Consider the following 22063-nt stretch of genomic DNA (forward strand, 5'->3'; position numbering starts at 1 on the left):
AAGTACCAGGAGACGAGGTCACAGATGTACGGAAGAGACAGGTTGTGGATGGCTTTGTATGTCTTGGTCATGGTTAGAGTTTTGAACTGGAGTCTCTGGGCAATGCGGAGCTAGTGAAGGGATTAACAGAGAGGAGAGGCCGGGGAATAGCGGGGGCACAGGTGGATTAGTCGGGCAGCGAAGTTTAGGATAAATTGGAGGGGTGCAAGAGTATTAGAGGGGAGGCCACAGAGCAGGAGGTTGCAGTAATCGAGGCGGGAGATGATGAGGGCATGGACTTGTGTTTTGTAGATTCTTGGTTGAGGAATGAGCGGATCTGGGAGATATTTCTGAGCTGGAGTCAGCAGGAGGTGGAAAAGGATTGGATACGTGGTTTGAATGAGAGATCAGCGTCAACTCTATGAGCTGTCTCAGGCCGAAGATGTAGATGGAGAAGTGTAGGAGACCTAAGACTGAACCTTGCAGGACTCTGACAGATAGGGGGCGAGGTGAGGAGGTGGTGTGTGAGGGGAAGATGCTGAATGTCCGGTCTGTTAGGTATGACGAGATCCAAGATAGGGCCAAGTCAGTGATGCCAAGAGATGAGAGGGTCCGTAGTAATAGGGAATGGTCCACTGTGTCAAAGGCAGAGGACAGGTCCAGGAGGAGGAGGACAGAGTAGCATCGCTTGGATTTGGCAGTCAGTAGGTCATTGGTGACTTTAGTTAGGGCAGTTTCAGTGGAATAGTACGGTCAGAAGCCAGATTGTAACCAGTCAAAGAGGGAGCAGGAGGAGACGTGGGAGGACAGTTCAAAATGGACATTTTGCTCCAGTAGTTTTGAGGCATAGGGGAGAAGTGATATGAGATGGCCCCTCTTCCTGGTATATAAATCTAGTAGAAGGTAGAGCTGATAACCATACCCAGTTGGCTAAAAAATATTTATTTACAGAGAAGAGGGGCCATATCTCAGGAATAAGGATTAGTGGACTTGGGGAAGTTTGGATTCTGATACCCAACCTAAACTTTATTCCAAAGTTTGGTTCGGGAACCAGAACTGCACCCGAACTTGAACCAGAACCCCATTGAAAAGAATGGGAACCCGAACTTTTGAGCTGGAAAATTCCGTCTCTCTCCTCCCGGACTTCCCCCGGTACTCTGTACATTGCAAGGGACTTCCGGGAGAAGTCCATGTTCGTCGTTAAGCTCCGGACACTAACTGGAATGAACCATGAACTTTTAAGTTCGGGTTCGCTCATCTCTACTCAGCGGCGAAGAGGAGCAGGAACAAATGAAAAACAGCAACAGATTCTGGAAAACAGCAGCATTTACCCAACTTTATATTTATAGCAAGTGACAGACCTTCTTTAAAGAGTTTACAAGAATTTTATAACGGTGAGGTCTGTGTTCTGAAAGGGATTGTCTAGCAGTAAACAGCATACTCATCTTCCAGCGCCACTGTGGATCCAGCTCAAGCCACTCCTTAGGTCTTCGAATGTTCCTGGAGGTTTTCTGCCACCTTCACGTTGCAGATTGGGGTGCAGAATTTTCTGCACAAAATCCGCATCTCCTGGCAGAAAACGCAGGTGCAGATTTGACGCGTTTTTTTTTTTATGCGGATTTTGTGCGTTTTTGTTGCGGATTTTGTTGCTGATTTGATGCGTTTTTTATGCGGATTTTGTGGGTTTTTGTTGCGGATTTCATGCGTTTTTTACCCCTGCGGATTTCTATAATGGAAGGGTGCAGAAACGCTGCAGATCCGCACAAAAGAAGTGACCTGCTCCTTCTTTTGATCCGCAGCGTTCTTCATGCGGAATTTTCCGCACCATTAGCACAGCATTTTTTTCGCCTATAGATTTAGATTGTACTGTAAATCACTTTGCGGATCTGCAGCGTTTCTGCGCAGAAAAAAACGCTGCGGATCCACACTAAATCCGCATCGTTTGCACATAGCCTCAGCCTGTAATTGCCTGCAGCAGTCATGGGGGCTGAAGAGCGTTTCATTGGAGAAACATCCGATGTTGCGCTCTCCTAATTATCTGACCACTGCAGTGGAGACCTCCGGAGGGTCCTAAATTGGGTCCATGAAGTCTTCAAAGGCTAGTATGTCTCCATTTATTATCTTTAATCAACAGATGTAGCAGATCTGGATTTGGTATTACTGTCTTTTTTTTTGCCCTTGATATCTCAGTGCCATGCCTTATCTGCAGTCCTGTGTAAAGCCACAGATTGGGACTTCACAATGAGTTGTGGCACATGGGAAAACTTTGCTTTACTGATTCAGCATATAAGAATAGTCCAGTGGTCAGGGTCATGTTAAGGGGACTACGACTTACTTTGTATTATAAATTATAATATAATATCTTGGTAAGTTCACATGATTAGCTCATGTAAATTTTGGATTGAATTCTGTGCCTCAATCTGTGTGAAATTTGCATCCCATGCATGTAAATAGGATTTCTGCAAACCTACCACATGCATGCCGCCCTGGAAAAAGATCAGGTGTATCATTATATAGCATGTTACTTTTTTCCTGCAGACACAGTATGGAAAAGCAAGCATTCGCCCTATTGCATTGGGGATTGGGGACAGCAGCGCAAACTGCAAATTAGCTGCATGCCCACAATGGAAAAACAAGAGTCAGCCTCAGGATTTTTGATGTGAAAAATGCACAATAGTACACCCTTGGTGTGAACAAATCTATAGTATTCTGCATTTTCATAAAATCTTATAAGGGCCAGTCTCTACGTGGATTCGGAGAAGTCAATAGAAGCAATAAATAGATCGCCCTCTAGTGGTGGCATAAGGTAGTCAAGAATGTACTGGGAGAGTAATAAGGAAGGAAATGGTCTCTTTACTTAAAGGGAATCTGTCGCCAGGTTTTTGCTTTGTAATCGTAGAGCAAAATGATGTAGAGGAAGAGATCCTGATTCCAGCGATGTGTCACTTACTGGGCTGCTTGGTGCAGTTTTGATATAATCCCTGTTTTTTCTGCTGTAGATGAGCAGTGGTCAGAATGCTGAGCTGTGTATAACCCCGCCCACACCCCTGATTGGCAGCTTCCTGTGTATTGTCAGCAATCGGCCAATCAGTGTGTATGTGTGGGGGGGGGGGCGTGGTTGCAAAGATTAGCTTGACTGATCTGCACGAAATACCTAGTCCTGCAATGATAATCTCCTGCTGATAAAACACTAATTGTATTGATACTACAGCAAGCTGCCAAGCAAGTGACACATCCCTGGCTGGAATCAGGGTCTCTGCATCTACATTATGTTGCTCTCAGATTATATAGTAAAACCTGCTGGCAGATTCCCTTTAAGCAATAACACACTGTATCCTGAAGCTGATGACAAAACATTCCAAATATTGGTCTTAGTAAATATAATTGGTTAATATCTACTAATGAGGAGCCAAATTGATGGATAATCTTGAGTATTTTTCTCCTAGTTCCAAGCTCAGCAGTGACACCTCCCGAGTCTCCACACTCGGACTCTCTTGGATCCACTTACTCCATCAATGGTCTGTTAGGAATCTCTCATCCGTCTACAGATGGCAAACGAAAACTAGATGACAGTGAGTAGAATCCCCTGCCGTGTCCGGGAGACTGCGTATTCCACAAGACTGTGCGCCATCGTCACTAACATATATTAAAGGGAACCTGGCGCTTGATTCAAGCTGCCCAAACCACTGGCATAATGGGGCAGTACGACTGCAGCCAAGTAGACTTCTCTCTGAAACGCTCCGGCATTTCTGACAAAATATAGGTAGATGCAGTGTCGGACTGGAGTGCCAGGGGTCCACCAGTAACAAAGACACTGGGGGCCTACTGTTCAGCTGTATGCAATATTAGTCGACCCTCGTTCTTCATAAAACTTGCTTATGCTTCTATATATTGAATTGGGTAATTTGTTAAATGAATGATGAGATGTTGCAATTATTTGCTCATGTGGGAGGCCCACCAGGGGATTCTCCTGTTACCCGACGTGCCAGTCCAAGCCTGGTTAAAAGATCTGGCCGGAGACCATGGCCGGAGACGAGACTAATGACTCCAACCCCAACTTCTCCCCGAATCTTCCAGGTGATCGACAGGTCTAAGTAAACATATGAAATAGATCTGTCAATCACATGGAGCAGCGCTGGCAAAAACCGGATCTTCTAACTATATTTTCTGTGAGACGCCAGACAGTTTCAGAGCAAAACATACCTGGCTGCAATCATGAACTAATTCATGCTGGACATGGTTTAGGTAGCATGAATCAAGTGACAGGTTCCCTTCAAAAACAGAATGTCAATTTACACTGCGGCAAAAAGCACACATAGGTTTGCATGGGAGCTGTATACACAAAATATTTGCAATCATAATCAAGACTATTTGCAATGGAATTATAAACAATAATAAAGAGGGGAATTAAAAAGTATTTTTACCACTATAGCAACTTCTTGTCCCCAATTCATCATTTGCAGGGGGGTTATACACTTTTAGGGTATGGAATTTGCTGTCTATTGTGTTATATTTTTCAAAATGGTGCAAACGGTTCATGAATTTGACACAAAGTAAAAAAAATAGTCTTTATTTTTGTCTCTGACCTTAGCACAAAAAGTCTCACTTTTGGTAAAATGGCACAAAAATTGCACACAAATATCGCTGGTGCAATCTTTATTTAAAAAAAAATATATATACCGTATATATATATATATATATATATATATATATATATATATATATATATATATATATATATATATATATATATTTTATATATAAAACCACTACATGGGTGACTAGAGTATATTTGCACCAAACTTTTTAAAAAGTCACAAATGATGTATGTGACAAAAGCATTTAGGGAACCCCAGGCTCCATCGACATCAATGAATAAAAAAGGTGAACAAAATCAGACTTAAAAAAAAAAAAGGCGCAAATTAAACGAAGAATTGGGCACAAATGAAAGACAGGTGAAAAACACAAAAACTAGACAATGTAAATATATATAAAAGAATAAAATATAGGTGCCAGTGCAATAATAGCATTAACTCCTTGTTGGTTTTCCCAGGTGATCAGGACAGCTGCAGGCTCAGCATAGACTCTCAGGGCAGCGGCGGTCTGAGCCGGAAGCAGATGCGGACAGAAGCCTATATCCAGCACCCACTCGATGGACTGGAGTGCCCATTCCAGAGGCAACACTTTCCTGAATCTTACCCCTCCGCCAGTCACAGCAAAGCTGAACAAGTGAGTAGTGTATACATTATATGTGCAGTATCACACTGGATCGGCAAAGGCCCAGAATCTTGGGGCCCATTGTTTAGCTACATGACCCTGACCCTAGTAAACAGATTTACTTTTGCTTCTGTGTAATATTAATTTGGTTATCTTGCTTAATGAATGAAAAGCTGATACTTTTTTCTGCACTTCTTCAGAGAGGCCCACCTGAAGATTCTCCTGTTCTCCCGTGGGCCAGTCCGAGCCTGTATATGTACATAGTAGCACCCTGGTAAAATGTATAGAGCATTGATACATACAGTTCTATTTAATCATTTTAGGCCGGTGTGGAAAAAATGCTGCAAAGTAAAGAATGCTTTAAAAAATAGAAGTGTTCATAGTTTTATTTTTTATTAATTAACAAAATTCCAAAGTAAATGAATGAAAGAGGAATCTAAATCAAATCGGTATTTTATGTGACCATTCTTTACCATCAAAGCAGCATCAATTTCTCTAGGTCAGGTGTATGAGTAACCAATTTTACCAAGCAGGTGATAATGATCATCATTTTCATATGTAGGTTGAAGCATAGTCATTAACTGAAACAGAAACAACAAAGTAGGAGGCTTAAAAGTGGGTGAGTAAAAAGGTGAGGTTGTGGAAGACAGTTTCATGTCAGAGGTCATACAAGACAAAGTCTGGGATTACAAGACAAAGTCTGGGATTACAAGAAGAGACAGAAGGATTTGCACAAGTGACATAAACACAAGATCTGTGGTTAGTTCTCCAAGATGTTTGGAACAATCTCCCTGCTGAGTTTCTTCAAAAACTGTGTACAAGTACAAATATACCTAGAAGAATTGAGGATTTAATGCTGCCTTAAAGGCAAAGTGCGGTCACACCAAATATTGATTTGATTTAAATTTCTCTTTTGTTCAATCACTTTCTATTTTGTTAAAGGGAAGTTGTCAGGCGAATTTATGCTGCCCAAACCAGAGGCAGGATGAATCGCAGCCTGGCTACATGATGGCAGCTAGGTATATTATGCTCTGAAATGATTCTTAGTGTCAGAGAAAATATACCTTGAAGATCTGTCCAGTAAGTATAGCCAGAGATGAGACTAGTCCAGCTACACCCCCGGCCAGCTATTCCCAGTGCTGCTGCCGGTGATTGACAGGTATGGACATGCAAAGGAAAGACCTGTCAATCACCTGCAGCGGCACTGGGAATAGCTGGCCGGGGGTGTAGCTGGACTATGCTAGCATCTCAGAGAACAGTATATCTGGCACACATGCAGCCAAGCTGCGACTCATGCTAGCCACTATTTGGGCATCATGATAGGTTCCCTTTAATTGACAAAAATTAAAGTATTAACACTTCGATTTTTGAAAGCATTCTTACTTTGTCACATTTTTTCCACACCTGCCTAAAACTTTTGCACAGTATTTTTCGTACACATATGTATCAGGCGATCTACAGATATTTCTTAGATCGATATCATGTTACAACCACACTTACTATTTTACATCCATACTGTCACCAATCCGTATAGTAATTTTGTCTTAAAGGGAATCTGTCACCTCAAATTGGCGGGCTATGTAAATGCCCTGTATTCGGTCGGATGGGCGGTGTTTCGTCTTCTTTCCTCCACCCCATCCTTCCCCGCTGTCCGCAATATTTTCAGGAATTTGAGTAGGTGTCGTCCATAGTTCGCGCGTGCGCAATGCAATCTTGCCTCGCGCACGCGCAGTATGCTTTGACCAACTGCGGGCAAAGCCGAAAAGCATTACTGCACATGCGCACTATGTCCTGGAAGTATTTAGCTGTGTTCCTGGACATAGTGCGCCGGCGCATGCGCAGTAATGCTTTTCGGCTTTGCCCGCAGTTGGTCAAAGCATACTGCGCATGCGCGAGGCAAGATTGCATTGCTATGGAGGACACCTACTCAAATTCCCGAAAATATTGCGGACAGCGGGGAAGGATGGGGTGGAGAAAAGAAGACGAAACACAACGCCCATCTGACCGAACACAGGGCATTTACATAGCCCGCCAATTTGAGCTGACAGATTCCCTTTAAGTCCTCCGGTTTCTGTGAATATTCTTTTATTTAAAATAAAAAAAATTGGAGATTCTGGCAAATCTGAAAATTTTTGGATATGATTTGCAAGAATCCCGTTGGCTGCCATTTTTCTGTCTTTTGAGGGCTGGAAAGGGGTTTAAAAGCAATGAGCACGATATACTGATCTGTCCTAGGCCTGGAGAGCAAAGGCGGCGTCGGGACAGGTAAAGACGGCCTAAACGGGTCAGTATATAATGTTTATTTCTTTTAACCCCTTCCCTGCATTTATAATGCTTTGGTATCTGAAGAGACCTCAGAGATAATAAATGTCTTTTCTGGGCACTTTCAATTAGGGCCGATTTTACTAGGACCGTATAAGATCAGCTGGTTAAAATCGAGAGATTCTACCCAAAACTAATTTTAGGAGAATCACTCGTCTCGAATTGTAAGCCTTTATAGGCAGGATTCTGATTTTATATAAAAAGGTCACTAATTTTCTGTCCTTTGATTTCAGGCCCTGTATCCACTACCGCTGCTAAATAATGCAATGGACGAGGGGAAATCTGCGCTGACCGCGTCCAATGCTGCTCTAGGTAGAAATCTCTCCGCACATCAGGGCTACTCTGCTTTGTCAGGTAAGCTGAAAAATTGATACAATCTGGGCAAAATTTTTACTAAAATTTCTAAACTTGAAGGCATTTTATAGAAGGGTTAGCCAGTTTAGGACCCCCATTAGTAGCCACATCAAAGAGTTACATCAAAGTTTTGCTCAAACTCTGGAGGAACCAGATCTTATACTGATCATTGATTTCAATGGGAGCTGTGTAATTCTTCTTTTCCGCCTGTGGGGGCACTGCAGAGTTAGGTCCTGTTCACCTCATATTCGGGCAACACGTTTGTGACTCCGTCGGGGGTTGTTCTATCTGAAATTCGGACCCAAAAGTGTTATTGACTACGCTTATATGTCCGTATAAAAAAAGAACACTCCCAGAAAGTACAAAGTGATTCAGTCTGCCTCCTCATAGTAAAGGGCTTCAACAGGGGCACGGCTGTCCCCCTTTTTTAGGGGGTTCAAACGGAACGTCTGATAGAGTCACAAATGTGTGTTCCTGTGTGTTACGAATAAGGCCTTATGTCTGATTGCCGGGGGGTTCGAGGTGATTTGCTTATCATCAGGGATAATCGTTATTCCCCAGGCTGCCACTTGTTAATCCCATGGATGTCATCAGGGACGGACTGGGAGTCCTGGCATTTGAAAGCGCATAGGCCAATGTTGTTCCTCCCCCCCCCCGATGCTCCATCTTAACTGCACCATGAGGACGCTGATACTGTTAGCAGCATAGCAGACAATGCGGCCCACGACTGGACCAGCCCACCTGGCATTAGCCAGAATTGCCAGATGGCCAGTCCAGCCTTGGATGCCATTATAAACATGACAGTACCATCGGCAATATTCTGTTTCCATAGACCAAACTTTGTCATCATGTCAATTTCACACACGTCATCGGCCTGTGACAATCCACCACACCACATCACTTTATTCCCTCATGTACCATGTCTTATTCATTGTAACGCCTCCATTTCATTGCTCCATTGTAGAACTCTCATCTTTCGCCATTAAGCAAGAGATCTCAGATAGCTCTAGCGCCAGCTCCACCCCGCCATCGCTGTATAGTCCCACGTTCCTGGACCTGCAGCCGATCGGATCAGCAGCTGCTGCTCCAGCTTTCAGTGCATTTTCTCATGCGTCCTCTGTGTACGGACAGTTCACCAGTCAGACGGTCACAGGTACGATCATGGGTGTCCGACCCGGGGAGTAATGTCGCCTGGTTTTATATAAATAAAGTGTAATAATGAAGTTATACAACCTTGTATAATATTTTTTTTCTATAAAATATATATATATATAACCCTGCTCTAATGCATCATGTGAATTCAACATGTCCAACAAACATCTTTAATGGGTTTTCTGGGAATAGATAAAAATGTAAAAAAAAAAAGAAGAGGTCCTTATTTTATGAATAAATTCTTAAATACCTTTAATTACTAAATCACAACAGTTTTGAATAAAGAGATAATCACTGTTATAAATGGGCGTCATCATACTAGAATGATAGGAAGAGTGCTAGTGAGCATGTGCAGTAGGAGCCTCAACTGCTGTGACCTGGAGATAATCAATACCATGTACTGCCAACTTAACAGTGTATTCTTACAAAAGCACCCCTGCAGTATTATATAGTGGGGAAAATAAATATTTGATATGCTGCCAATTTTGCAAGTTTTCCCACCTACAAAAAATGGAGAGGTCTGTAATTTTAATCGTACGTACACTTCACTTGTGAAACACAGAATCTAAAAATAAAAACCAGAAAATCACATTGTATGATTTTTACATAATTTGCCTTTTATTGCATGAAATAGGTATTTGATCACCGACCAACCAGCAAAAATTCTGTCTTTCACAGATCTGTTAGTTTTTCTTTAAGAAGCCCTCCTACTCTGCACTCATTACCTGTATTAATTGCACCTGTTTGAACTCGGTACCTGTATAAAAGACACCTGTCCACACAATCAATCACACTCCAACCTCCCAACCATGGCCAATATCAAAGAGCGGTCATCTAAAGACACCAGGCACAAAATTGTAGACCTGTACAAGGCTAAGATGAGCAACAGGACAATAGACAAACAGCTTGGTGAGAAGGCAACAACTGTTGGCACAATTATTTGAAAACGGAAGAAACACAAGGTGACTCACAATTTTCCTCCGTCTGGGGCTCCATGCAAGATCTTGTCTCATGGGGTAAGGATGATTCTGAGAAAGGTTAGGAATCAGCCCAGAACTACACGGTAGGACCTGGTCAATGACCTGAAGAGAGCTGGGACCACAGTCTCAAACATTACTGTTAGTAACGCAATACACTGTCATGGATTAAAATCCTGCAGGGCACGCAAGGTCCCCCTGCTCACACGAGCACATGTTCAAGCCCGTTTGAAGTTTGCCAATGACCATCTGGATGATCCAGAGGAGGCATAGGAGAAGGTCATGTGGTCAAATGAGACCAAAATAGAACTTTTTGGTATCGAGTCCACTCGCCGTGTTTGGAGGAAGAAGAAGGATGAATACAACCCCAAGAACACCGTCCTAATAGTGTAGCATGGTGGGGGAAACATCATAATTTGGAGGTGCTTTTCTCCAAAGGGGACAGCACAACTGCACCATATTGAATGGAAGATTAGGTCATGTATCGCAAGATTTTGGCCAACAACCTCTTTTCCTCAGTAAGAGCATCGAAGATGGATCGTGGTTGGTTCTTCACAAAACACACAGCCAGGGCAACTAAGGAGTGGCTTCATAAGAAGCATTTCACGGTCCTGGAGAGGCCTAGCGAGTCTCCAGATTTAAACCCAATAGAAAATCTTTGAAGGGAGCTCAATGTTGCCCAGTGACCGCCCGAAACTTGAAAGATCTGGAGAAGATCTGTATGGAGGAATGGGCCAAAATCCCTGCAGCAGTGTATGCAAACTTAGTCAAGAACTACAGAAAATGTCTGACCTCTGTAATTGCAAACACAGGTTTCTGTACCAAATATTAAAGAAGTTGTCCATTATTTAAACAACTTTTTGTCATACCCCTCGCTTGACCCCCATAAAATAATAAAGCTTACACTCACCTCCTGTGCTGGCGCCCTTCCCACGGTGTTCGCAGTCACTCTCCCGTGGTGTTGTGACATCGGTGTTCAATTAGCGCTGGCATCACTGCCCCCATCCTCGGACAAATTGAACATGAAGAGGAAGTCCGGGATCAGCTTCAGCCCAGACTTTCTCTTCATGATTGACTTATCCGAAAGCGGGGACAGTGACGCCAGCACACAACACCGCTCAAAAGCCCCGGGGAGAGTGACTGCCAAGTGTGGGAACAGCGCCGACACAGCAGGTGAGTATAGGCTTTATTATTTTATGGGGGCCAAATATTTTGATCAAGAAGGGGTTGTCCTAGTTGTGGACAACCTGTTTAAGTTGTTTTTCTATTATATCAAATACTTATTTCATGCAATAAAATGCAAAAGAATTATGTAAAAAAATCATACAATGTGATTTTATGGATTTTTTTTTAACAATCTGTCTCTTACAGTTGAAGTGTACCTACGATAAAAATTACAGACATCTCCATTCTTTGTAGGTGGGAAAGCTTGAGAAATCGGTAGTGTATCAAATACTTATTTTGCCCACTCTGTCTGAAAAAGAGGGTGGACAGCAGTGTGAGCAGCCTCTTCTTACCTCAGTACTTCTGGTAACTCCAGTATTAGATCAAAAAGAGAGGCTAAACAGCAGTGTGCGCAGCCTCTTAGCATCTCAGCATATCTCCAGTATTAGATCAGACAGACAAGGTGGACAGCACTGTAAGCATCATCTTCTTGCCTCAGTATCCCTGGTATTGCCAGTATTGGATCATATAGAGAGGGTGGATAGCAATGTGAGCAGGGTCATCTTACCAGAGCACCCCTTGTATTTCCAGTGTTATATCATAAAGATAGTGTGGGCAGCAGTGTCAGCAGCCTATTCTAACCTCCGCACCCCTGGTATCTCCAGTATTAGATCAGCTAGACATTGTGGACAGCAGTGTCAGCAGCCTATTCTAACCTCCGCACCCCTGGTATCTCCAGTATTAGATCAGATAGACATTGTGGACAGCAGTGTGAGCAGCCTCTTCTTACCTCAGTACCCCTGGTATCTCCAGTATTAGATCAGATAGACATTGTGGACAGCAGTGTGAGCAGCCTCTTCTTACCTTCGCCCTCGTGGTATCTCCAGTATTAGATGAGATAGACAGGGAGGACAGCAGTGTGAGCAGCCTCTTCTTACCTCAGCACCCCTGGTATCTCCAGTATTAGATCAGATAGAGAGGACAGCAGTGTGAGCAGCCTCTTCTTACCTTCACCCTCGTGGTATCTCCAGTATTAGATCAGATAGACAGCAGTGTGAGCAGCCTCTTCTTACCTTCACCCTCGTGGTATCTCCAGTATTAGATCAGATAGACAGCAGTGTGAGCAGCCTCTTCTCACCTCAGCACTCGTGGCATCTCCAGTATTAGATCAGATAGACATTGTGGAGAAAAACAGCAAGGATCCGATATGATAGGACAGATCTACAAGGATCGCTCAATGAATGTATTATAATATAAAATATATCTGTTAATGATAATTAATAATAATCTATAATTAAAAGAACCTAGAATAAAAAGAACACATACAATGACCATCAATAATTGTAATATAAAGTGCAAGTGCTCAGTAAATCAATGCTTATATAAAAAGGTTTGATCTCACCACTGTGTCATGATGAACCAATATCGTCCAAGCTGGATTGCAGGAGCGGAATGTAACAGGGACCTAATATTATACCCTGTCGTTGTGCCCCATGTGTTGCTCCTTAGTACCCAAGTATAATACTGCCTTAATAGTACCCAAAAAAAGATTGTAGCCCTCCCTTGACATTTCTTCCTCCGTATGAAGGAATCATCAGGGGAGAGTGTGAACTGTAAGGTTATAGGGTATAAAGGAGCATAGGTAGAGTTCCTGCAGTGGCAAGAAGCTCCAGAAATGGGTCTAACCAATCATGTCAGAACCCTCAGTAAAGATGTGGTCATTTCTAACCTGCACAGGAATGGAGGACTCTGGGTAGTTGCTATGGGATCCATGATGGATTTCAAACATAAGGCCTAGCGAATCTTAGCGATGAGCAAACGTGCTCAGATAACGTCTTATCCAAGCATGCTTGGGTGTTATCCAAGCATCTGGGAGTGCTGGTATATTATGTTCGAGTCCCTGCGGCTGCATGATTTGTGGATGTGGAATCCCCACGTGTTGTGGTTGTCTAACAAACAGGCAATCCCGCATGTTTTCAGGCTGTCTAACATCCACAAATCATGCAGCCGCAGAGACTCGCACATAATATACAAGCACTCCCAGATGCTCGGATAACACCCGAGGGTGCTCGGATAGGACTTTATCCGAGCACGTTCGCTCATCACTATCGCTATCACTCGTCACGATCTCTACATAATGGCATAGCGATTGGGGAATATGTCATACTAATAACTGTCTATTCTTTACCAGGGCGCGATGTTGTAGGATCCACATTGCCGGGTTACCCTCCGCACATACCAAGTGGGCAGGGAAACTATGCCTCATCTGCAATTGCTGGAATGGTTGCTGGTATGTAATCTCCCGCTGCTCACTATAGTTATTAATGAGGGATCGGGCTCGGTTTTAGAGTAACACATAATTGTAATCAACGTTCGCAAGAAAAAAATTCATGACTTTTAAGTCTCATTCCAAAATGCCCACTTTTGGGCACGGTTTTGCAAAATCCCATCCCCTTTGGATGAGACTTACTATATAGTAATATGGCCCTAAGTCTTAGGCCTCATTCCATGTCCATTTTAATCTATGGTGACGTTTTTTTTTGGCTCCACGGATGACAATGGCCAATACAAGTGTATGGGTCACGGACACACAGATGACGCACTCTTCCACCGAGTGCGTCATCCACTTCTCACCATTTTTTTCACGTACGTGTTTAAACACTGACGTGGGAATGAGGCCAAGGAGGCCCGATGACTTCAGTCACATGAGGGAATTGTTGCTAATTTGTAGCTACAGATTTTCCTATAGGTTTTGCAAAAAAAAAGAAAAATGCTTTCGAAATCTTCACTTGCAGATTCTGCAGTGGGTAATCTGAAGCAAATTCTGCAACAATTAGGATTTGTTACGGATTTTGACTTGACTTTCCAACACAATGGAGAAATCTGGAATAAATCATCAACAAAAATTGATGTGAAAGGTGGTGGACATTTTCAAATCCGCGGCATGTCAATTTTTGTTGATGGGATTTCTCAGTGTATTCTACTGGGGATTTTCCATCTAATAATCAACCCGGAATAATCCCCGGCAATGCCAGTTTGCATGGGCTCACCCTAATAATACTATTTAGGAAGACCCTACTGCCTGTATTGAACTAGGCCCCTGTAACCTACAGTAAGGTTGGTTTCACACATCCGGCATTCATAGTCTAAGTACGGACTATGGACTACGATGTCTGAAACGACCACGGTTTTCCTGACCGATACGCAACAGCCTCATAGGCAATTATGAGGCTGTTGACTTGGGGTCAGGAGGCCCGCATCCAATCCAAATGTCGGAGTCTGTACTTGGACCATGAATGATGGATGTATGAAACATCAAGCAAATAAAAAAAGTCAAACATGGTGGTCAGTGTCACCACTAAGACGGGAGAAGAGCAGTTTAGACAAGATGTCTCGGCCCTCCTGGACCTCAAAGGTTCTTAAATGATGTTTTTTCTGTCCATTCAATGGGTTAAAGAACAGATCTGTAGCAAACCTGAGGTAACATCTATGTTAATGGTGGCATTTTGTGCATCGCTTGTCCCAATCCGTCATCTATTGTCGTTATTGTAGGATTTATGGCAGATCCAAACGCTTAATTCATTTTGGATCTTATCCCTCTGGTCTTCTAGTACTGTATTAGTTCCCAGCACTGAATACGTTCCCATGGGGACATTTGGACAAAACATAAGCGTAGACCTGTCCGACACTGCGCAGTTTATAAATGAAGATGTGTTTTTGGAGGGGTTTGACCCCCGGTGACCTTTGCAGGTAGATTTAAATGGAAAAGAAATGCAGAACCGCGGGTCCCTCACCCACTCGGCTCACATCTCCGGAACCTGCTGAGCCAGCGTGTTACTGTGTTACCACGGAGACGCGCTTAATGCAGCGTTAAAAATATAAAGTACTTCTACCCCCCTCCCCGGCTCCCCACACCCGCGTGCACACCCTCCTTCCTCTCCTGGAGCGTGAAATGAGATTGGTCAAGATAAATAAAAAAGAGCAGTTATATTTTAACTGTGTGCGCGAAAGACGGATTTGTTCCCAACCGCCTGTAATCTACATGCCCATACATGCACAAAAAGGACAAATTATCTGCTACGGGCCATATAAAACATCCCCCCGGATGGCGGGAGAAGAGTGTCGGACCGGTGACTCATTTACTCCTTTCATCTAACCTGCAGATGGTCACAGAGTCAGTGACGGACAGATTTAAGCCCGATATACCTAGTTTTAGGATGTCAATGGCTGTAGATGAGGTGAGCCGTGCTGACAACTATGGTTGGAGAGAGTCCCGACAATGTCGGAGCCACTGCCAACACAAGAGGAGTCAGATCTTTCCATTTTTATCTGGTCGGCACCATAGCGGGTGCAATTCTTCGCAATGCGTCAAAATATAGGATAAGGCCAACTTTGGCCTTGGCTTAACAGACTGCAGAATGCACTCGTCTGGTCCAATTAAGATGGAAATAGGTGGCAACGCCTGCACGGTACGTGGAGCCAGTGATAGCCGCTAAGTGACTGGTCCGATAAGTTCAGCATTCATGAAAACTTAGCCTAGGGGTAGGTTCACACGACAGTATAAAAAAATCATCCTGAAAAGTGGGACGATTCTTGGCTTACAAATACTGAGGTAAAATAGTGACCAAATAGTGAATGTGTGAACGTGGCCTGAGGCTGTTGGGTTTAGGCCAGAAGACCCGGGACGGTCCGTACATCACAGTCCATTCTTGGACCACGATACACAGTTTTGTGAAACCAGCAGGCGGCAGGAATCTGAAGATTACACACATTTACAAAGCTCCTCACACGTCTAGTACGTAATGATTTTGTATTAAGTAAAATTAATTGTGATTTAAATACATAAAAAATTAACATTAAAATACCCGTTGCTACACCTGTCATCAGGTCGTGTGTGGCCTTGCAGATAAAAGGCCTCATTCAGACGTCTGTTTTCCTCACAAACGTAAAAAAGGAACCGATTATTCTGGTCAGACCGTTAATCAGAGTTTGGTCCGAGTGTCATCAGTTTTTCTTGTACGTAAAGGAAAAAAAAAAAAGTTTCTCCACCTTCCCCATTCTGTCAGTCCGTGAAAATTGGACCAAACTCTGATGTCATCCGAGCCCACTCCCAATTTTTTTCACGGACCCTTAGACTTGAATTGTCGATTTTGCTCTGACGCTTGGATCAAGATCGAACATGTCCTCGCAATTTTCCGAGGAAAGAATCGGACATGTGAGTGGCCGCATAGACCATGACTGGTGTGAAAAACACGGATAGCGCTTGTACGAGAAAATTGGATGTCTGAACGAGAACTTAGTCTCATTCATCATTTCGACAGAGCTGAGCTGCAATTCCAGGCACAACCATTGGACAGGTGTGGCGCTGCTTCTAGAAGAAAGCCGCCTTGTCTTCCGAATCCTGTACACCCTTTCTCCGACCCATCCTGTATCTAGTGAGGTCTTGTTTAATGCAGTCATTTAATAAAATGGCGATGGCTGTTTAGCAGGGTACATGGCGGATATATTAGAAATCTGATTTCGGGATTATGGATACACCTGGCCTGTCTGTAGATGGAGGGGGAGACAAGGTGCTCCATCTTTGTAGACGTATGGTCACATTTCCTTCTGTATGGGGTAATAATTTCCAGCGCCCTGGCAGCGGCGGTCCGCGGCGTGCAGGAGGGGGCTATGAGGACGACGTTGGCTGCGGTGCTCTGGGTGAGATGTTACTACGCCTGTTCCATCTGACCTGACAGTTCTTGTTTTCTCAGCAGGAAGCGATTACTCCGGTAATACTTATAGCCATGGGGCCTATGCGGCATATGGAGACAGTTGGCGGTTCCCCAGCTCCAGCCTCCTAAGTGAGTACATTAAACATAATAGGATTTTCTCCGCACTCATTCACAAAAAGGACATCGGTGTAAGCCAGGTACAATCACTCCCAACATCTTCATCGCTTGCTGCAGGAGACTGCTGGCACCGCTTCTCCTGGTGTCGAACTGGGTGCTTACTGGGAATTGCGGGGACAGAAACAGGCACAGGGGGGCTGCTATATATAAGAAGCGGCACATTATAACCAATACATTACATACTGGCAGTTTTCTCTGCAAGTTTTCTCCGTCTGTCAATCATCAGATGAAGAGCAGGGATGGGTGGGCTTATCCTAGAGATCATGAATATCAAACAATCCTGGCTCACGGTGCGTTGTAAATTGAGTAAATTTTCACAAAAAAATACACCGTATTATAAGGTGTCTGTCACTACTTTATGCAGGCCTCACATAGGAAGACTCATTTATATGGAATCCGTCTGTAGCGTTTGGCTATGTAATCTGACAGCAGCATGACCCTGATTCCAACGATCTATCAGTTACTGGGCTGTGCTTTGCCGTTTCACTACAATCAGCGTTTTATCATCAGGAGATTATCACTACAGGACTAGGTGTCTCCTAGTTCAACCCCTCCCCCACTACTGACTGGCTGCTTTCTGTCACTATACTTTATACACAGAAAGGTGCAAATAAGTGGTGTGGGCGGGGTTATATACAGGTCAGCATTCAGAGCTCTGCTAGATCTACAGCAGAGAAAACTGAGAAAACCCTGACTATCACAACTGCTGCACCCAGTAAACTAAGGGACACATCACTGGAATCAGAGTCTCTGTCTCTACAACATGCTGCTGTCAGATTACATAACACAATCCTGCTGACAGATTCCTTTAAAAATGTAGCTTATCTGATAAATATCCGTTCTTCTCAGGCTCTGTCCTCACTGCTGATGTCTGTAACAGAGGCCACCACGCTCTGTAAGATCTGTTGTACAACCAATGTCCCTGGTACCTGACAGCCTCCATCGATTTATAATGGGGCCCGTTGTTTTGACAAGAAGAAAGCGCTTTTGATCGGAGCATTCACTTGAGCCTCTAAGCTCAGGGCCATCCGCAGATATCATTTTCTCACCTATTTAATGGATATAACCTACAGTATAGTTGATAAAAGCAGTAAATTAATGTGTACGCCAGCTCATATCTTAGCATAATAAGGACTGGACTTTCCATACTTATTTGAAAAGAAAAAACAGGCACTCAGTTTTTGTATGAAGGGAGTGCCAGTCTTTTCATATGATTTAGGGCACCATCACCGCACAGGGGCACCATCCATGCACAGGGACACATCCCGTACATGAGCACCATCCCCACACAGGGGCACCCCCCCGTCATGAGCACCATGTGTTTCCTAGAGTGCCGAATGGACGACTTTCACTTCCCATACTTACTAGTCCCATCATTGACCCTGGTTAACATTATCCCTTTTACTTCCCAGGTTCTCCTTACTACTACAGCTCCACTGCAAGAACTGCGCCACCTCCGACCACCGCCGGGGCATATGACCTCCTGTAGTTTCCCCAGATGCTATTCTTGCAGCACCGTCACCATGACCCGGCTCCAGGAGATCAGCTTGGCTTGTTACGGTGCTGCCAACGCCACGAACAACATGGACTATACCTTATTATGTGTAACGACAATGCAGGGAAGACTCGTGTAATTGCAGACGTTTCGTAGAAGACAGACGTACAGCCGGCCCGTGCCCACACGGCATGCTACAACTTTCTCTTAATAAAATAGTTATTCCCGACACTGGATAAAGTACTGCACCCATGAAATGGAGCGCAGCATCGGCGTTCCTGCCTACGTCCACCATTGAGCACCATTCAGACGTCATATATAGCTGTAATCTACATGACTTTTTTGTGCTGATCCTAAATTATAATTTGGCGTAGTCTTATACTCACAGGGGGAAGGAGAGATTTGGGGTCCAGATAGTAGAGAAGCACAGTACCGGAAAAACAGAAGATATTTCCTAAATTGAATCCACAGTTAGTAAAAATAACACGTCACACATGGCAGAGGTAATCCACTGCAGATTCTGTCATGGATTTTGTTGCAGATTTGCTGTGGATTTCCCCATCACAATCTGTAGTGAAAATGTGGATTTAAAAATCAACATTGGGTTTCAATTTCCACTAAGAAATGTTTTCTTGTCGTGCCAATGAGTCTTGCCAGTACCGTAGTACACAGATTTACTGCACGCTAACCCAAATGGAAAATTCATGGCATATCCGCCATATGTGCACATAAATCACATACTCCAGAGCTGCACTCACAATTCTACTGGTTGCTATTAGAATCTGTGAAAAGCATGAGCCGAGCATCTGTAATGCAGTGGGCCAGTTAAGGAGTGTTTGGAGGAGTCAAGAATCGGAAGAACGCAATTATCAGCCCGTGTAAAGGTGCCGGTGATCACCTGATGAACGAATAACACGCTCGTTTGTCAGGCGACTATCATTTATGCTAGCATAAAAAATCATTGTTATCAGCAGCACATCACCCTGCGTAAACAAGCTGTCGACAACATGATACTGTACGGGAGAGAACAATCATTCCGTTCCCTTCAGTATTTATCGGCAGCACACCACCCTGTGTAAACAAGCTGTCTATAACATGATACTGTATGGGGATAGGACAATCGTGCTGTTCCCATCAGTATTTATCGGCAGCACATCACCCTGCGTAAACAAGCTGTCGACAACCTGATACTGTACGGGAGAGAACAATCATTCCGTTCCCATCAGTATTTATCGGCAGCACATCACCCTGTGTAAATGTTCTGTCGATAACATGATACTGTATGGAGATAGAACAATCGTTATGTCCCCATCAGTATTGGTCAGCCTGTGCATACAGATTAAACAATAAACAAGCACTAAATGACTTATACATAGTTTATTGGCGCTCGTTACTGGGCTGTAATTGGCTCGTCTAAGCGGACCTTTAATTTCCCTACCGCTGCATCCTACATCTGGGATTCACTGACCGACCCAAACTCAACAACCTCATAGGCGTATATGAGGCTGTCAGGTTTGTGCGAGACCTGCGGGCCGTCCGTGCGAGGAGACCTGCGGGCCGTCCGTGCGAGGAGACCTGCGGGCCGTCCGTGCGAGGAGACCTGCGGGCCGTCCGTGCGAGGAGACCTGCGGGCCGTCCGTGCGAGGAGACCTGCGGGCCGTCCGTGCGAGGAGACCTGCGGGCCGTCCGTGCGAGGAGACCTGCGGGCCGTCCGTGCGAGGAGACCTGCGCGCCGTCCGTGCGAGGAGACCTGCGCGCCGTCCGTGCGAGGAGACCTGCGCGCCGTCCGTGCGAGGAGACCTGCGGGCCGTCCGTGCGAGGAGACCTGCGGGCCGTCCGTGCGAGGAGACTCCAGCCCAGCGTTGGTTACAGCCATAATGTGACTTTAGAAATAAACACAAACATTTGAAGTTTTTTTATAACTTTTTATTCTGTAGGTTTTATCTATATGTAAACCGGAAAATGAGTTTTCATGTGAACGTAATTAATAAAAATGCCGAAGTACTATTTGTAGGCACAGGTATGAAATCTGCCTGCGGGAAGGCTACAGTCATTCTGACGACCGCCATTGATAATTTACTGCACCTACACTTGGTTGTTTATTATAATAACCCGGATTTATTGCAGTTCTATATATCCTATATGGGACGCACTTCCAAGTCTTCTCAGTGCGGGTGCAAATTATCCAGAATGGGAAATAATCTAAAATTCCAAAAATAATTTTTGGCTTCCAAAAATGTAAACATCTAGAATATATGTGTATAAAAAGCAACAAAGTAACAAAAAAAAAACAGGGATAGTTTTCTACCTGTAGACATTTTTACCTCAAGCCTGGGGATGGGCACAATCTGTGATTTCTCTGTCGCTGTGTAATAACGTTGGGATCCGCCCAGAGGACCACAGGAATATATATATACGGTATATACGGGGTGGTGCTCCTCCTAAGGGACTTTCTCCACCGGAACGGTTTGTAAATAATTGGAAAGAGATAAAACACAATGTACAGAAAATATTTGTAAGATAACATATTTTAAATAAATAAGCATGATGAAATAATATGGCTCCTGGTCTTCATGGATAAAGGGGAATACAAGAGGGTGTGGGGAAAAAAAAATAACTATAATATTCCCAAAAAAGGGGGTCTCTGCTGTGCACAATAAAAGTTATTAGGTCATATGACAATAAAAGATAACTAGCTGATCCCCAGCGATCAGCTGTACTTTGTGGCAAAATCTGCTTTTCCCTGCAGTGCCCCCACTGGGGAATTGGAGTATTACAATTTACCCGCTTAAAAAGACCCTGTCAGCACAAAATGACTGTTCAAACTAAGTACGGTCGCTCGTTGCTCTATGATGTGGCCAAATATTTAAGTGCCCCTTCCTACCTACTTGTTTTCTCTTTATGTCCACCCCTCACCTCTTCTTTGATTGACAGCTCTGGCTTTATAGAACCAGAGAAGAGTGGAGATCAATGGAAAACAAGTAGGTGGGAAGGTGAACTAAAACGTTTGGCTACGCCATGGTGCACCAATCGCCTGCACTTGGTTTGGACAGTCAGTCTGTGCAGATTTCCTGTAATTGTAGCAGCAACAACAACAAAAAAGGCCAACAATACCAATGGTGGTCCCACACCATCCCATTTATCCAATGCTATAAAGGACGGTGGCACTCCATCACGTTGCATCCTTGTCACCAGTTATAAAGCAGACATAGCGTTAGCCATTTTGCAGTGCCTGTGTTGGGCATGACACCACTGCTGCTCTGTCCAAGGACCAAGCTGCAATACCATGCGCAGCCACTACAAAGTGTATGGCGCTGTGCAGAGTTGAGGACATGGCGCTCATAATGCCCCTTTAATCAGCTGTTAAGGGGCTAAAAAATTGACCCAAACCAATCTGATATGGATGGCCTAGATGAGCTGTGTATATAATGCTTTTGTGATACATTAATAGCATGTGGTGTAGATACGACTCCTCAACATGGAAATTGCAACGCCAAGAAAAAGCATGAGTC

At 44.0% G+C, this 22063-nt stretch overlaps 1 protein-coding gene across 4 annotated transcripts in view; it reads left to right on the top strand.

The window, feature by feature from the left end:
- PAX8 (paired box 8) overlaps positions 1 to 21448 on the top strand; it is a 43863-nt gene extending 22415 nt beyond the window's left edge. For 2 of the 4 annotated variants that reach the window (XM_077262673.1, XM_077262674.1), the window contains exons 7-12: positions 3426 to 3551; positions 5033 to 5208; positions 7752 to 7872; positions 13357 to 13455; positions 16922 to 17008; positions 18469 to 21448. In XM_077262673.1, coding sequence (XP_077118788.1) covers positions 3426 to 3551; positions 5033 to 5208; positions 7752 to 7872; positions 13357 to 13455; positions 16922 to 17008; positions 18469 to 18545 — 686 coding nt within the window. In that variant the 3' untranslated portion in view covers positions 18546 to 21448. Of the gene's footprint in view, positions 1 to 3425; positions 3552 to 5032; positions 5209 to 7751; positions 7873 to 8836; positions 9026 to 13356; positions 13456 to 16918; positions 17009 to 18468 lie in introns of all 4 variants that reach the window. The other 2 variants (XM_077262671.1, XM_077262672.1) reach the window with 2 other exon arrangements.
- The last annotated feature ends 615 nt before the right edge of the window (positions 21449 to 22063 follow it).

This window comes from Ranitomeya variabilis, chromosome 5 (assembly GCF_051348905.1).
Source record: "Ranitomeya variabilis isolate aRanVar5 chromosome 5, aRanVar5.hap1, whole genome shotgun sequence".
Lineage (NCBI taxonomy): Eukaryota > Metazoa > Chordata > Amphibia > Anura > Dendrobatidae > Ranitomeya > Ranitomeya variabilis.